The 17,417-nt window shown below is 46.9% G+C and overlaps 1 protein-coding gene across 1 annotated transcript in view; it reads right to left on the reverse strand.

Annotated features, from left to right (window-relative positions):
- LIPC (lipase C, hepatic type) overlaps positions 1-17,417 on the reverse strand; it is a 149,127-nt gene that overhangs the window by 22,470 nt on the left and 109,240 nt on the right. Inside the window, exons 3-5 of the mRNA XM_044229767.1 lie at positions 6,572-6,759; positions 2,492-2,674; positions 1,772-1,889 (exon numbers count right to left, since the gene is read on the reverse strand). Coding sequence (XP_044085702.1) covers positions 1,772-1,889; positions 2,492-2,674; positions 6,572-6,759 — 489 coding nt within the window. The remainder of the gene's footprint in view (positions 1-1,771; positions 1,890-2,491; positions 2,675-6,571; positions 6,760-17,417) is intronic.

Below are 17,417 nucleotides of genomic sequence, written 5' to 3' on the forward strand. Positions count from 1 at the left end.
TAATGACGAATTTATTTGTCTCGTATAAATGTCTTCCATTATTTATCTTTTTTTTAAACATTAAAACCAACCTCTTTTTTGGTGAAGTAATGGTAATCGTAGATATTAACTGCCCAAAGTGTTCTTACTTGATAAAATGGGGGTCATGGGACACCTGGGTGTTTCAGGTGGTTGAAACACCTACTCTTGGTTTTGCCTCAGGTCATGATTTCATGGGTTGTGGGATCGAGCCCCGAGTTGGGCTCCATGTTCAGCAGGGAATCTGCTTGAGATTCTCTCTGTCTCTCTGCCCCTCTCCCCTCTCTCTATCTCTAAAATAAATAAATAAATAAATCTTCTTTATAAAATGAGAAGTCACAACAACGTTATTCATCTTCAATTTCCTTTGAATTGTTTTAGCCTGTGAAGTATTGTTTTAGCTGGTGAAGTGATGTTTAACTCATCTTGAAGGGGGAGTAGGAGTTTGTTAGGTAGGCTGGGGCGGGGGGTGTAAGTTGTGCTGAGATATTCCAGGCAAGGGGCATTGGGGTGGCTCAGTTGTTGAGCATCCACCTTTGGTTTAGGTAATGATCTCGGGGTCCTGGGATTGAGCTTTGCCTTAGGTTCCCCACTCAACAAGGAGCCTGCCTCTCCTTCTCCCCCGTCTTGTCCTCTCTTTCTGTTTCAAATAGATGGATAAAGTCTTTAAAAAAAAAAAAAAAGAAGATATTTCAGCTAAAGGGAAAAGGACATGTAAGGCCCAGAAGCACAGGAGGCCATGGTGTATTCATGAAGTAGAGAAAGACCTAGTTCATGGAAGCTTGAGACTACAGGAAGACAGCCTGGAGAGGAGAGTCCCAGAACTCTGGAACACTACACTGAGAAGGGCTTTGGCTGGCTGGCTGGTTCCCTCCCTCCCTCCCTATTCCTTTCTTCCTTCCTTCTTTTCTTTCTCTCTTAAAAATATATTTATTTATTTTTAGAGTGAGAGAGAGAGCATGTGTCAGCAAGTCCCAGGGGGAGGGGCAAAGGGAAAAGGAGAGAAAATCTTAAGCAGACTCTGCAGTGAGCACAGAGCCTGATGTGGGGCTTGATCCCATGACCCTGAGATCACAACCTGAGCCAAAACCAAGAGATGGATGCTTAACCAACTGCACCACCCAGGTGTCCCTGGGCTTTCTGAGTTTTACACTGTGGCTATCTGTGCACCTTGGGGACTGGGCTGGGGAATAGCCTCCTCAGGTGTGATCTTCCAAACACAACTGTGAGGTAGCATCCGGGGATGAGGTTGGTGTCAAGGGAGCGTGGGAGGAAAGGCCTTCTGGCACATCCCCAGCTCTTACCGGGTATCTGGAGCCCTTTCCAAGTCAGTGTGGCGCCCCCTCCTTCAAACCAAATGGGTCCCAGAGTAAGACCCATGTGTTCCACAAATGTGGAAACTGAGGCACAGACATGGCTGATGTTAGTGCAAATTTCGGACGTGATCCTTTAACTTGCTCATATTGGGCTTTTTAAACTATAAGTTGAAAATAAACTCTTTCCTGGTAAAAAGTGTTTAGAAAGTCTACTTTTGAGGTCCTCTTTGGCATGACTATGAGAGGCACCCCTTGGAGGAAAGGCAGTAGGGGTTGGGGCTGTGATTTACTCTGAATTCTTGAGGGACAGCAGGCTAGGACAGCGGTCCTGCTTGCAGCAGTGTGAAGGAGGCTGGGTGCATGGAAATTCCGGGACTGTTAGGGAAGCAGGTCCTGCCCCACACCCCCATGCCATCATTGATTATGGACATGGTTACCTGTAATTCTCCCAATCTTGTGTTTTCCGCCCATGTAACTGCCAGCGAATCCTGAGACATGAGCACCCAGGCTGTACCCAATTAGATGAACTTTGCTCCGAGAAAACTGAGCAGATTCCTGGAAGACAGAGGCAAGATGGTTAGTGGGAGAGCTGCTGGACAGAAACCTTGTATGGGTCCCGCTCGTTCTCAGGTTCCCCCTTGTTCTTGGCCCCAGGTGGCAGAGGGGATGCTTGAGAATTTAGCCTCCTGAGCCAGACTGGTTTCTCACCTTGCTGGCACCCACCTTTCAGACTCAGCTACCTGGGGCCCCGCCTGGTGATGTTGGTCCCCGTCCCCACCCTGCCTGTCTTTACTAGGATATGAATGCCCTACATGGTGCTCCTGTTGATTTCTTAGGGTTTGATGGGCCATGGGTGTGTTCAGATCCGCTAGCACATCCAAGGGAGAGAGCATAAAAGAGGTGGTGGATGGAGGAAGGGGAGGGAAGACAGTCCTGCAAAATAGGGGTTCAGGCATGACGTCTGAGGGAGCCCCAATGTCCCATCTCCACCTGTGCCATCCCATTCCTCCAAGCTTCGTGGAGTGGCTCTCTTGTCTGGGATGCTTACAAGACCGAGACCGGCTTAATTCTCTCAGTCCCTGCGGGGAGAAAGGTGAGGAGGGGAGGGGAGGGGAGGAAAGAGTGGGGAGGGGAAGGGAGGGCAGGGCAGGCCTTGCCTCCAGCCACTGGATGAGAGCTGCCACCTCCTGGCCCACGAGGCGGGTGTTGCGGACAGCCATGGTGTAGTGGTGGTAGGCCAGGGTGAGCCAGTCGGCCAGCCCCACGTTCACAGTCTGGGCCAGCTGAGACTTCAGGGCGGCGACCATCTGCCAGATCCAGTTTTCCAGGAAGCCGTCCACCTGTGGGAGTGAGGCACAAAGCCGTCAGCTTAACCAGAAGGGGACCCAGGGTGGGGGGCACTGTACTAGTCTCATCTTTCCGTTTGTCTTTTTTTTTTCTTTCCCAGTTCTTGGCTAATGAAGGCTGGATCCATCTTTCCAAAAGAAAGGGCTTAATGTGGGGTTTCTCGACCTTGGCACTACGGACACTTTAGGCCAGATACTTTCTGTCGCGGGGCTGTTTGTGCGCCGTAGGCTATCCAGCAGCATGTCTGGTCTCCATGAAGCACGTGTCAGGAGCGCTATCCCCCACAAGTTGTGAAAACCAAAAATGTCTCTGCGCTTTGCCACATGTCCCCTGGGGGCTACCCCTGGCCTCCAACCGAGAACCATTCTCTTAACATGCCCCTATTTTAAGAGTTTCTGAGCCTTAAAATAATGGAAAAGTCTATGTAATGAGGAGCTGAAAGCTGACCTATCCTCTGAGGCTCAGCTCTAACTCTTTCCCCGTTCTAGGAGGCCGGCGAGGCCACAGCTCCGGATCCCAGCTCCTTTGCTCTCCTCCTGCCCACTGCATCTGCTCGCTTTTGAGGGAACAAGGCCCCATGAGTTGGAACGTGGCAGGAGCTCAATCCATGTGTATGGAGAATCTTTCTGTGTATGTCCTTTGTTCGAGAACCAACTTGCAGGGCACGCCCGATTCATGGAGCAGTGACACTGGTGTCTGCAAAGATGATTAGGAGCTCACTTACGGAAATATGGGCGGGCTGTGACTGTGGGGCAGGGAGTCTAGGGGGGTCCAGGCAGAAGGAAGAGCATGCGCAGAGGCGCACAGTCAGGAGAGGGCCCCGAGGCATCCCCTCTCCGGGGGGAGAGGAGTCTGGGGTGCCTCAAGACTGCTCTCCAGGCTGGAGATCAATGCTGATGACACGCAGGTCACTTGGGTTCAGAGGCACTGGCCACTGACCACTGACCACTTATGAACATGCACCCAGTGCCTTCCAGGTGGATAGAGCCCCTCGGGTTCAAGTCTCGACTCTCCCAATTAGTTAGCTTTCATTAACCTTTCTGTGCACCACTTTCCCCATCTGGAAAATGGGGCTAGCCGTAGTGGCCTTTCTCCAGGACTGCCGTGAAGAGGAGATCAGTCAGTCGCTAGGAAGCATTTAGAACAGCGCCCGGCATGCAGCAAGCACTCAGTAAATGTCAGTGATGTGCAGTTACCTTCAGAGTTAGTGACCCAGTGAGGCAGCTGCTGCTGTTCCTCTCACTGGCAAGAGTAGTTCTAAGCCCTTCTGCGTTTTAAGAATGAAGCGTTCATTCTGGAAAAGGACCCTGGTAACGGTCCTGTCTTTATGGTCCGTTTGTGAACAAGATACTGATTTAGTCATGAATTCAGCTCACAAATACTTTTGGAGCACCTACTGTATAATGGCTACTGTTCAGCAGAAGAGGGAGAAGAACACTCCAGGCAGAAGGCACAGGCTGAGCCAAGGCCAAGAGGAGAGAAAGCACAGGGGAGTGCAAGGAGCTACCAACAGCTGGGGGTTGCTGGAGTCGAAGTGGGGGGCAGGGAGAGGTAAGGGGGAGACAGGGAGAGTCAGAGGAGGCAGGGAAGGTGAGGACAAAGCAGGGAAAGAAGGGGGGAGTGGAGGAAGGTAGGGAGGGTGAGGAGGGGCAGGGAGGGTGAGGAGACAGGGAAAGGTGAGGGAGTACAAGGTGCGAGTAGAGGCAAGGGGTGTCAATGGAGACAGGGAGGGTGAAGGGGGCAGGGTCTGAGGGGAGAGCATGACGGGGCGGGGGGGGGGTAGGTGGGGGGGAGGGTGGGGAGAGCTAACTCCTCTGTGTGCAGACATCCGGACTTGGTGCCTCTGGCTTCTAACTCTGCCCGTCCCCAAACCTGTCCTCTCCATACATTCCCTCCTTCCCGCCTTCTTTCTTTTTTCTTGTAAGGAAAGTCCATTTGGCTAAAGCAGTTGAAGAAATGGGATACTCTTCTCTACCGTGACTGGCCTCCTTCTAACCCCTATCCTCCCCCAGGGTTCCCACAGGAGAGCTTTCCACGACTGATCTTTAGTTTCCTTTAAAACAGGTTTCATCTTCTTAGCGTTCTGCCCTCTGTGTCCTATTCTGTTTGTCTTAGAGAATCATGGATTGAGCTCCTAGGCCAGCGGGAGAGAGCCGCAGAGAGGATTGCAGGCTGAAGCCTGCTAGGAACGGGGCCCGATTGGACCCCTCTGACAAAGGGAGTCTTCGAGAGTGTGAGCTTGGAGCATGAGGGCTCTGGGTTTGAATCTTTGTCCACTTTTGGCTGTGTGACTATGGTAGTTGCTCGACCTTTCTAAGCGCACTTTCTTCTTCTAAGAGATACTAATCCACCTTGGAGGAAGGTGTGGGGATTAAACAGGTTGACGTATAATGAAAAGGGCCTAACCTGTAGCAGGGTGTCAGTCTATGTTAGGTCCCTTCTTTAGGGGTAGGAAAAACACCACCACCTTCACTGCTGACCCTGGGGTGTGTGGAATCCCCAACTTCCCTAGGGTGGGAGCCCTTTAAGTCCTAGGTGGAAGCTGCTAGCAGGCTACAGGTGTCTCTGTTTTCCCCCCAGCAGTGGCAAGCACCCCATCTCATGGCTTTACCCCTGTGACATCATGTGGCTCCCCATTACAACATAAGACCAGGTGCAGGGTCTGTATTGTACATGGGAAGGCTATGAGCCTGCACATAGCAGGCTTTCAGTGAATCAATGTTGAAAGAGTGGCAGGTGGGTAGATGGACTTATTTTGCTTTCTACAGTAGGATAGATGAGGGTTTCCAGAGTGTTTTTCAAGTAGATGGCAGGGAAAGGTTTCCAAGTCACGAAATAGATCACCAAATCTCTGGAAGTTTCAAGTCGTGAACCAGGCTTCAATTTGTGCGTTGGTTGGGAGCCAGGGTGGCAGAATTTCCTCTTGGAGAAAAGTCCTTGCTTAGTTTCATTTCAATCATTGCCCACAATATTCTTTCTCCCCTTCGTCCAGGGTTTTTTAGCATCCCTAAAATGCTACACTTTCTCCAAGAGGCTACATATCTCAGTCATCTTTCTATCTAGGTATGGCTCATGGATAAAACTGGAAGCATTTTACAGATATTTCTGGGTGGCTAACCTAAAAAAACTATCTTTTATACCAAAAGCCGTTGAACTGTACACTTTAAATGGATGGATGAGTTTAAATGGTATGTGAATTACATGTCAATATAGCTGTTTTTAAAAAAAACATGCTCTTTGACTCTGTTGTGTATACCTTTTATTCATTGTGCTACCTGGAATAAAGATATGATGGCTGGTGCTCTGGCTGCCATCTTGGACTATAAGGACAAAGGCAGTACTCTAAGAATGGCAGAGTAGTGGGAAATGAGCTGGGTCCCTGAGGACATCATTGACCAAAGTCATTTATCCAGTTTTGGATTACACATCTCTAGGCTATTGTGTGAAATGGAAACAAATTTGTTTCATTTGAACTATTGCCAATTAGGTTTCTGTTATTTGGAGCTGCATTTAAACCTTATAGTTACCATATTTCATTGGGAGACTATGTCTTCTGGCTTCCTATCTCCTCTTGTGAAACAGGCAGATTTACTTGCATGGACTGAAGTCACTTTTGGGCCCTCATGTGATGTGTGACCTTCTTGAGCCACATTTTATTATCTGAATAGTGGAGATAATTATGCTTTCCCTATCCTGCTTATTCATGGGATTGAGATAATCAATGAGATCCTGTGTGGGGAAGTACTTGGAAAATTAGAATGTGCTTTACAAATATTATGCATGAAGTTGTTATCACCGGCTCTCTATCTTTTTATTAAAATTGGACACATGAGGGAGAAAAGCAGAAAATGTAAATGCAGAGAGAAAAAAGGCATGTCAGCATTTCCTACCGACCACCCGTGGATTATCATCACCAGGGGCAGAGAGGAGTTGAAGCCACACTGCTCTAATGTGTCCGGGTGATTCAGCCGAATCTGACAGCCCTTATCTCTTTCTTCTTTAAAAAGCAGGAATCTGGTCTCTGTCTCCTGCAGTGCTTCCTTTGTTTCAACCACTCTCGATCTTCTTCCAACAGGCTCTGGAATGTAAGATTGGAGACAATGCTTAGCCTGGCATCTGTTCCACCTCTGGCAGCTCTGGCATAGCCCAAGCTCCAGCTAGCGAGGTTACTGGGAGGTGCTGGAGGCAGGCACGAACGGTAGCTTTGGGCAACCTCAGAGGGCATGTGCAGCAGAATGGCCATTTCTCCCCTGGGAGATGATGAAGACTGACCTATGAGAACCCAGCACAGAGGCAGGGGGGCTCAGGCCAAGAGCTGGGACGATGCCCTCATCCTCCCCTCCAGCCCAGAGGTGGGCTCTCTGGGGGCAGAGGGGGCATACCAGCATTTTTGGGCAGTGAACTCAAGTGAGCCTAATTACTAAGGATCCCAATCATTCCTTCTGAGCATAAAGTCACTCAGGCTTCTCAAACAATAAGTCTTGGGCTTTTGGCTTCAGGGGACAGCAGGATAGAGAGATGACGAACCTACAAAGTGTAAGGGGAGGTATTAATGAAACCAATTTTCCTACCCAAAGGTTATTAATTTGAAAGGTTATTAATTTCCAGCGAAGGGCAATGATTTTTCACTATGATGACAGAATGAAATGCATCATATTTTATTAAAAGGAGATGTGAATGAGGATCTGAATAACTGCTCTGTGATTATTAAGAAAATGTCTTCTGCCTAGTTTGGCTTTCCCAAGCTTAGAGGCTGCCCGAGATTGTCCTCATCCCTGGCATGGGGCTCCCAGCTTACGCTCCCCATTTTGCTGGTTGCACTAGCCTCCTGGTCTTCTAAGTAAAAGCTGGGGTGTCACCTTGCTGTCCTGCACCAGCCTTCCCATCCGTCTGAAGATTCGGGTTCCTGATTATCCTAGAATATTGCTCAGGTGCACATTGTTTCTTGCTTGGTTGATTGCAACAGCCCCCTAAAATGTCTCTCTCTCTCTGTCTGGTCTTGACATCCTCCCTTATGCTGCAGCTCAAAGAAGCTTCCTAGAATGGGAATGACCATCGGATCCTTTAGTGACTTTGAGCTTCGTGATGTCGCAGCCAAAGCCACCACCCCAGTGATAACCCCTTATTCCCCAGCTCTTCCCCTCTTGCTCCCCACGGTCAATGGTTCCCCTATCTTGGCCTTCTCTTTCCCCCTCTTCTGTCTCTGTGGCTTCCTGGTGAGCCCTGGGCCATCCATTAAAATTGAGCTCAGACATTACACCCTGGAGGAAGCCTTCTTATCTAGCCAGAGATCATTACTCCCTTTTGCCGCCAGTGCTGTATTGGGTCCTTGCTTCTAATGTGCTTGTCATGGGGCCTGGTAATTAATTTGTTTAGGTGTGCACTGTTTTCTCCAGACTGTGAGCTCGTGGGGGGCAGTGCTGATGGCGGGGTGGGGGGGTGGGAGGTGGTCAATAAATGCTTAGTCAGTGATGTATTTTGTGGCATCCAGGTCTCACATCAAAGGCAAAGATTTGATTTGTCAACCATTCATGCACTGGCGTGAACTAAATAGAACTAATTTTCTTTTACTTAGTGACGGAATTAGCTCCATCTTCCTTCGTTGTAGGATAGCTGACGCCAGTGTTGAGAAGACTGTATATGAAAATGAAATGGGGATAGAAATAGTACCTGTCTCATGAAGTTGTTACAAAGATTAAATAAGATATTTGTAAAGAGCTCAGAACAATTCCCGACACGTAATTAGCACCTATGTAAGGCTCTGTTGTTAAAATAAGTGCTAGTTGGAGCATGTGGCATTTTGCATTTTTGATCTGTGAAATCCTTTCTTTCTGCGAAAATTTATCCCAGTTGCCCTCACAGGACCAATTCTGTCTTATGTGTATTTACTCTGGATTTAGCTGGGAGAGTAAGTTCTCACACTGGCGCCTAGGGCCTCAGGGCTGTTAGGGAGAGTGCTGTGGAAAAGCAGTTGTCATGTAGAAAGGCCCACAGAGAGCTGAAAGGAACTGGGCTCTCCCTGTTCTCCCTGGGGGCTTCTTTTAGCATGTAGAGGAGAGAGGAAGTTATGTATCTATGCACATTCATTCATTCATTCATTTCCTCCACAGAAACTTATGAAGCATATATTATCATATTGTGTCTCCAGCCGGCTAGGTACTGTTTGGAGGTGCAGAGCACAACCATGGTCCAGTGGGAGAGGCAGGTATGAGAACCAGTCATCCCCGTGTGGTTGCTTGTGGGTTCTGCTGTGGAGGGAACGCCTAAATAGGGCCTAAAGAAGACACCAAGGGAAGATGGGGCATCAACTGGGTCTAGAAGGATGAAAGATTCTTGAGGAGTTCATGTCTAGGACAAACTTTTGAAGAAAGTGAGGCTCTGGTACCTAAAAAGAATCAGATTTAGTGGAGGACATGGGCTTCAAAGGGGATGCTATGGGGAAGAGGCCTTAGAATTCTCTTGTGCAACTCCAGGAGCTAGAGATGGAATCAATGGGTGAGTGTGACATGGGAGAAAATCTTAGACTTTAAGAAGTTCACATAGATTCATAGTTGAAGAAATTGGGACAAAGAGAAAATAAGGGCCGTAAAACAAAGACTGAAATGCTAACAGATGAGCGCCTCAGAGTCCTCACGATGTGATCCTCCAGTGTTGCTGAAGATGGGCCACAGCTTTTATTCTGAGCTCCTTATCGGCCAAGCCAGAGAGGGAAACAGGAGCTGTTGTAGGGTTCATGGTGTCCGGTTGCTCACACTTTCCTGATCCTGAAGCTTGAGACGGTTTCCCTATGCGTTATTGTGAAAAGAGGCCACTGGGTGAAGCCGGGTCTTGAACACTATTCCTACAAAGTATGTGGTCGCAAGTTTTATGTTGACTGTGAGTGCTCATGGAAGCGGCAGCCACAGTGCCAAACAGCATGTAAGTCACGGTGAGTGTCTGTGAGACTCTTGACTAACATCTAGCAGTGGTCTCTGTGACAGACCAAGGGAGGCAGGGGTCACTTCAGGTCCCATGTTGGGTGGCAGGAAGGAATTGGGCTCCAGAGCCCAAGTGTCAGAGCCTCTATGGGAGCAGAGTCTGGTTGCCCTTCAAAGAACCCAGAGAATGGAGCATTCTCAGCCAAGCCATGGCACCAGGGACACATGGCTGTTGCCCATACCCGCATGTATACCAAAATCTTTCTTTCCCAGGCTTTAGCCCCACAAGTAGCCAACTCTCTGAGCCCCTCTACCAGGGGATCCTTTTGGTACTGCAAACCCAGCGAGGCCAAATGGAATGGATTTTCTTTTCTCCCAACCCATTTTTCTTCCTTTCTCTCTACATTTCCAATTGTGATGCAAAACACCATCATTTGCTGGGCCTGTCCATGATGTTGCTCAAGCTAGAAAGTTTCCAGTAGTTCTGGGATAGTCTCTCTGTCCCCTTGGTGACCTTCAAGAGTCCCCACATACTGAGGGCTCAACCTCAGGATTATCTTTTCTGTTCCTTGCCATTGGCCTGGTCTAGAATCTCATGCAACTTTTTTTTTTTTCATTGTGAAATTGAAATAGCTTCTTAACTGTTTTATATTTTACTTGCAGAATTAATACACTCATTGTATATGTATCTAGAATTTGAAAAATGCTGGAAATGAATAAAGAATCTCACCACTGGGACAGAAACACAAGTAATATTTGGAGTATTTCCTTCTAATCTCTTATTATGACATTCCATAGATATTTATTTGGAATATCTAAAATTGAAATCATATTATGTGAATGGTTTCATATCCCTCTTTACCTGTCATGATAATTTTCTTACAGCATTACAAATTCTTCAAAAGCATGCTTTTGAAAAGTGGCATCGTTTTTGTACTTACTCCGTTATTGTTGGACGTGTGTGTTGTTTCTGGTTTCTTTTTTTTCTATTACAACAACGCCCTGATGACCATCTTTATACATAAATCTTCATCTGGAAAATCTATGAGCATTTTCTTAGTACATATTTTTGAAAGTAGAAACATTAGCTCCGTAGGTGTGATCTTGTGTGTATTTCTTTATGTATGCATATATGTCCAAATTGATTTTCTGCACTTTTAAAGCGAATATTTATTGAGCATTTTCTCTGTGCCAGGCACTTTCCAACAGTCTTCTTTTTACTGACTCATTGAAACCTCACAGCAACTCTGTAAGCAAGTTGTGAGAAAACCCAATGATTCTGTTGTGAGCGGTGCGGGCGTGGGGGTAGGGGTGGGGGGTGGGATGTTTTCCAATTGTATTCCCGAGGAGTAGTTCCTTCTCTAGGGGTGTCTTCTACAATTGTTAATTTCTCAAGTCTTTAGAAGAGATAAGGACCCACCATCTGGGGATGAGGCTGTGGTTTTGAAAGGGAGACTAGTAAGGTAAAAGGTCGGTTCCTTGGAGGGAGACACCCCCCGTAACCTGGAAAGCAGCTTGATGTTTGAGGCTTGAGGTTGCCCTCTGCACGACAGCAAGTTCCTGGAGCAATGAAACTTCCTCGAAATCAGTTGGAAGCAGAGGTTGGGTGCAGGCACTGCATTTCTGATATGAGATTCCTTGTGTCAAGTGATTTCTCCATTCCTAAGTCAGCCCCCAGGTTTGAGGACTCCCAATGTTTCATACAGGAACAAATTATTTCATTTTCTTTTGGGTAAGGACTTCATTAGGTGGTGACTGCAGGAGCTTAGCCGGCACAGGAGGGAACCAGGGATTCTGATGCAGAAGGCCTCGATGGGAGTCAGTCATTCTGTCTTCTGCCCGTAATGCCTGGGCTGGGTGCTTCTGCTCGGTTCCTGTTTGTTGAGCCCTTCCCGAGGCCGGTGCTGAGGACACGAGTGTGTAATATGGAAGCCACAGCTATTAATATGCCCCTCACATAGTGGTTTGTGAGATATCTTCATATTCATTGTTTAAATTGCTAACCTGTGTGTGAGTGTGTGTGTGTGATTTGTTAACTTTGGAACGTCGCTAACAGGCCCTCCTGAAAATAGTCCCAGACCTGAGACAGCTGAGAGGAGTCTTCTGGAAGATCGTAATGTCATGATTACTCTGAACAGCCCCCCAGTCCTCAGCCATGTGATGGAAGGAACCTATGAAATAAACGTAGCCACAGCTCTCCCCTGGCTCTTGTGGTCAGGCCTGCAATTTGTACATGCACAGCACTGACTTCAGAATTTCTAGGGTGATGGCAGGATGGAAAAACTTAAATAAGAATGTAGTCATTGCTGGGCCTTTAGAAATTCAGCTCTTAGCTCTTGCTGATCTTGGGTGATAAGCAGATTCTGTCCAAGGCTGTGGTGAACAATGCTTCTCTTGAATCTTGAATCTTGAATGAATCTTGAATTTTGCCTGTCACCATTTTGTTGTGAAATAAGATGATGAGGTAAGAGTTAGAAGGACAGCTATTTTCACAAGTCGTATTTATTTTGTTTTCTTTGTCTATTTTGGCCTGATTTTGCTAGCCATCTTATAGCCTGAAACTACAATCGTTTTCTCCTTGGAGATTCAGGGAAGTAATAAGAGGCTATATTCTCTTGTTGGAGAGTTTTTTTTCTTCCAAGCTTGCTTGCTTGCTTGCTTTCTTTCTTTCTGTCTTTGCCCCAGTGTGGGGCCTGAACTCATGACCCTGAGATCAAGATCTGAGCTGAGATCAAGAGGCAGACACTTAACCAACTGAACAACCCAGGCACCCTCCACCCCAAACTTTCTTCTTAGGCTGTGCTCCCCTGCAGCTCTGATAAGAATCAGAGTGATTTTTTTTTTTTTTTTGTCTTTCAGAAAATCTGATTATGAAAGAGTGTGCCATTCAGAAAAGTTTTCCATGTGTACTGGAATCCTCTGGGGATAATGGTGCTTGCTTCCCTAAAGTGGTTCCAAGCTCATGCACACATTCTGCCCTGAACAGGTTCAAGACAGGGTGACCAACTGTCTTGTCACACCAAGATGAGTTGGCCCCTCTGGTTCAAGGGCAATGGGGTAAGTAAGTGAAGAGAGATAAGATGATAAATATTGCCATCCCTGTTGGTGATTATGCTGAGAGTTTTTAATCCAACACCCAGTGTACAATATACCTTCCTGCCTGGTCTTTCCCTGGCCTGACATGCTCGACTGTTGTGTTTTATCTGCCTGGCTACCATCACTCTTTCTCCAAATCTAAATTCAATCTTCATTTCCTCAGTGGAAATTGCTCCCAGTTTCCTCACTTGGTCACATCTCCCTATTATTTGTTCTCCTAGGTGATTTCACTGTTGTAATTTTCTATTTGAATAGACATGACATAAATATCTAGCTCCCCTATTTGGTGGTAAGCTCCACACATGCAGAACCTAGGTCTGGTTTTGCATTTATTAAAACTTCAGTCAGTACAGCAGGGGGCTGTGGAGTGTGCTGGTCAGGTATCCAGACCAGGAGCCATGTGGCTGGCGTTCCAGGTTCATTTCTAGCACTAACTACTCATGCGATCTTGGGCAAATTAACCTCTGTGTCTGAATTTTCTACCGTATCATCTGTAAGATGGAGATAGTAAAAGTACTTACTACCTTAGAGAATTATCGTGAAGGTTTGATGCGTTAGTATTGATAAATTCTGTAATAGTGCCAGGCATGTAGTGTGTGCTATGTAAATGCTCACTATCATGACAGTTTCCGATATAAAATTTGATGGAGGGATGAACATTATCCTGAAGTGGATCGCCGCCCTAAATTTAGAAACAAAAGTCATAAAAAGGTCTAGAAGAAAACAGGAGAAAAATCTTAATGACATCAAGGATAGCAAAGGTTTTTTTTTTCTTTTAGGGCACCAAGAGCGCCAATCCTGAAAGAGAAATTAGAAAAATTAAATGCATCTGATCTTTGAAAGATTCTACTGAGTAAACGAAAAGCCAAGCCAGACTAGGAGAAAATATTCAAAATACGTATAACCGACAAAGGACTTTTATCCAGAATATATAAAGAACACTTACACCTCAACTATAAAAAGACAACCCAATTATAAAATAGGCAAGAGATTTAAACAGCGACATCGTATAAAAAGATATACAAATAGAACATAAGAACATGAAAAGATGCTCAACATCATTATTCAGGAGGGAAATGCAAATTTAAACCTCAACGAGATACCACCTCCCCCCTCTGAAATGTCTAAAATGAAAAAGACTGCCAGCACCCAGTGCAGGTGAGGGTGTGGAAGAGCTAGAACTTTCCATGCACGGCTGGCGGGATTGCAAAACGCTGCAACCACTTTGCAGAATGATCTGGCAATTTCTTACAGAGGTTAATGTTCCATAGGCTCAGCAGGTCCATGCCTCGGAGCTTACCCAAGAGGAATTCAAACATATGTCCACACAATGATGCAACTGTTCACAGCAGCTTTATTCACAGTAGCCACAAACTATTAACAACCCAAATACCCATCAACTGGTAAATGAGTAAAGACATACAGGAGATAGGCCGTGGAATGCCACTTCACAGTAAAAGGGAACAAATTTCCAATACATGCAAACACGGAGCAGGCGTGCATCTAAAATGCATTATACTAAGTGCAAGGAGCCCAACTTAGAAGGTTGCATCCCAGGGGCGCCTGGGTGGCTCAGAGGGTTAAAGCCTCTGCCTTCAGCTCAGGTCATGATCCCAGGGTCCTAGGATGGAGCCCTGCATCATCAGACTCTCTGCTCAGCAGGGAGCCTGCTTCCCCTCTTGGTATACCTGGAAGGCCCTTCCAAGATCCTCCAGGCCAGGCATGAGCAGTGGTGCCTGGGGAGGCCATCCTTGGGAAAGCAAATAATCTCTCCAGAGGGTTAGGGATGAAAGGGACGCAGAGACTGTGCAGCGTCCTGGCATCCAGCCTGGTGACTGCCTGCTTTTCATTCTCTTTCTATGCATCATCAACAACCTGCATTTAGTGAGGAATAATTCATTTTCCTGCTCTTATTAAGTAAGGATCCGGATAACACCAGCAGTCTACTCTTCTTAGCCCTTGGAGAGAATCAGTACTACCACACCAAGCAGATAGAATTCCAGCGAAAAGCATAGAAACTTGACCTTTAGTTGTGTTGTGTGATACAATCTTCCTTTACAAGTTGACTGAATATAGCTCAGGGATGCCCTTTGCCCACCCCCCCCCAACCATGACCAGGAACCTCTTATTGGTAATAATAATCAAGTCTATCTTCCTTATTTTACAAGTGAAACTGGGACCCAGACAGACCAACTGACATACACCAAACCAGTATCTAGTTACTGGCAGAATCAGAAAAACTCAGCTCCCCCAACATTTAAGCCAGTGTCTTCCTACTCTACTGCAGGAGAGGAGTCCCAACCCGCATCCCTGCTAGGTTTTGGGAATTCTGTTCCTGTCCCTGGTGTAAAGCTCAGAGGGCTCACGTCCTGTTTCTCACAAAGGCTGATCCCTCCAGGTAAGGCCCCTGGATGTCAAGGAGGGCATGTGGCTTGAGTCAGGGAAAAGGGTTGCTGCGGCGTCCTCTTGCCTATGGGAAGTGGTCCCAAACAACTGAGGGGACCAGAGTAAGAAAACTATAAGTCCCATGACCCCCCACCTCACCCCGCCAACAAACACCTGTTATAGCTGTTGTTTGCCAGTCTCATCTTCAGACTAGAGGTCTTTGGGTTTTTCTGTTGTTGTTCTTTTTTTTTTTTTAAAGTAATCTTTATGCCCAGCGTGGGACTTGAACCACAACCCTGAGAAGAAGAGTCACATGGTCCTCCAACTGAGCTGGCCAGGCGCCCCTGGATTATATAGATGTCTTTTCCTTCTACCACAGAGGTAGCACTGGAATTCTTACACAGCCCAGCGGCTGCGATGTTGGTGTCTGACCAAAGTCAGGCCAGGGGAAGCTGCCCAGGAACTGGATAGTCACAGGTCTTTCCACAGCCCTTGGAATGGTGGGTCTTGGTTTAAAATCAGGTTGCCAAGTGCTATGTTAATAGGTTAACGGAATCATGTTCTTGTTGCAAAGTTTTATTTGGATGGATGATGACTGCCTAGCTCCTGACTTTGGTCTTCATTTCCCCTTATCCCTCTGTCTTTGACGTGACCTACACAATGGCCAAGTGATGGGAACAGAAGGAGGGGTAGGGGCAGAGGACCTTAACTCTTATTGTGGGGCTTAGGGCATTGTTGGATGGTATCCCAGTCAAGGGCTCTAGAAGTACTTGAGTCTTACCCCAGCCCAGAGCCCCCCACCTCACGGAGACAGGCACACTGGGACTGTTGGTGGGCGGGGATCCCGCATCTCTTCAGTGGAGACTCAGGCCATCGGGCCCTTTGTCGGGCTCTGCCTCTGTACACTACTAATGGCCATACAGGTGGTCTACTTCTGTGTTTACTCTGTGCACATCCTCTGCTAAGCCTTCTACTACCTTATCTTACTTTGTGCCTGCTGAGGTCCGTCTTCTTCTCAGCTCCATGGAAAGGGCAGACTCATGATGGATTTTCCAAACAGACCTCTGGCCAGGAGTTTGAATGGAAAAAGAGAACACCAATCCTTCTGGTCTGCTTTGGCTTCCCAGTGGCGCGGCATCGGTGCTGCTGTTGAGGTGGGGGGGGTACCCTGTTAACTCTTGTTTATTCATTCACTCTTCTCTTTATCATTTCCCAAGTGCCTACTCTGGGCCAGGCATTGTCCCACCAAGGAAAGTTGCTCTTAGCTCGATTGTTGCTGGAGTGTCAGGTGTTCTTCCCTATTCTTTCTTTCTTTCTTTCTTTTTTTTTAAATTTGACACAGAGAGAGAGAGATCACAAGTAGGCAAGAAAGGCAGACAGAGAGAGAGGGAGAAGCAGGCTCTCCGCTGAGCAGAGAGCCCGATGCCGGACTCCATCCCAGGACCCTGGGATCATGACCTGAGCCGAAGGCAGGGGCTTAAACCACTGAGCCACCCAGGCGCCCCTTCTTTCCTATTCTTTATAAAAGGTATTTGTTGCTCAAAAGCAGGGTAAGAGCAGAAAACAAAATTTCAAAAATATACTCACATTTGCATCATCCTAGTGGATTGACTTTTTATTTTCCCATGCTTCTATTCTGTATCCAGAAGCAAATACATTTTCCATGCAACCGCAAGATATGATTGCTTTCTGTGTCTTTCATTTCACATTATGTAATAAACCTCTCTCCATATTCCTGCAGTGTTCACACTCCTCACTTTTAAAGGCTGAGTAATATTCCATGGGGGGGATGTTTCATAATTTATATATCCATTCCCCTATCTGGGACAAGCAGTATGTTTCCAATTTTTTAACCTTTGTAAGCAGAGCTGCAGTGAACTCTACACAGCGAGCTTTTCCTTTCAGAGAATTATTTCCACTAGGATGAACGACCTGGCATGGGGTCACTTGTTTAAATGGTGAGATCATTTTGCTGACATGAGAGTTGAAGCAATTTTACAAGTAGTCAGCCGCGATTATTACCAACCCAGAGAACCCCATAAGACCTGGAATGTTCTCATTAAAGGCGATGATGGGGGAACTGGGGAGTGGGTGGAATCAGCGAGGCAGGGTGAGAGGCTGCTTATGTGGCTATCATTAACTTTTTTTGCTAGTAACTCAGAGCACCTTATTTCATCCAGGCTTCATGACACCCCTATGAGTAGGTGCTATTCCGAAAGGAAACGTAGGTCTTGGAGTGGTAAGCGTCTTGACTAAGGTCACACAGGAGGTAGCTGAGAGAGGCCTCGTGCAGAGAGAATCTCCCTGGTGCTTCTGGAAGTTCGGCACCGGCTCAGAC

This window comes from Neovison vison, chromosome 13 (genome assembly GCF_020171115.1).
Source record: "Neovison vison isolate M4711 chromosome 13, ASM_NN_V1, whole genome shotgun sequence".
NCBI classification, from domain to species: Eukaryota; Metazoa; Chordata; class Mammalia; order Carnivora; family Mustelidae; genus Neogale; species Neogale vison.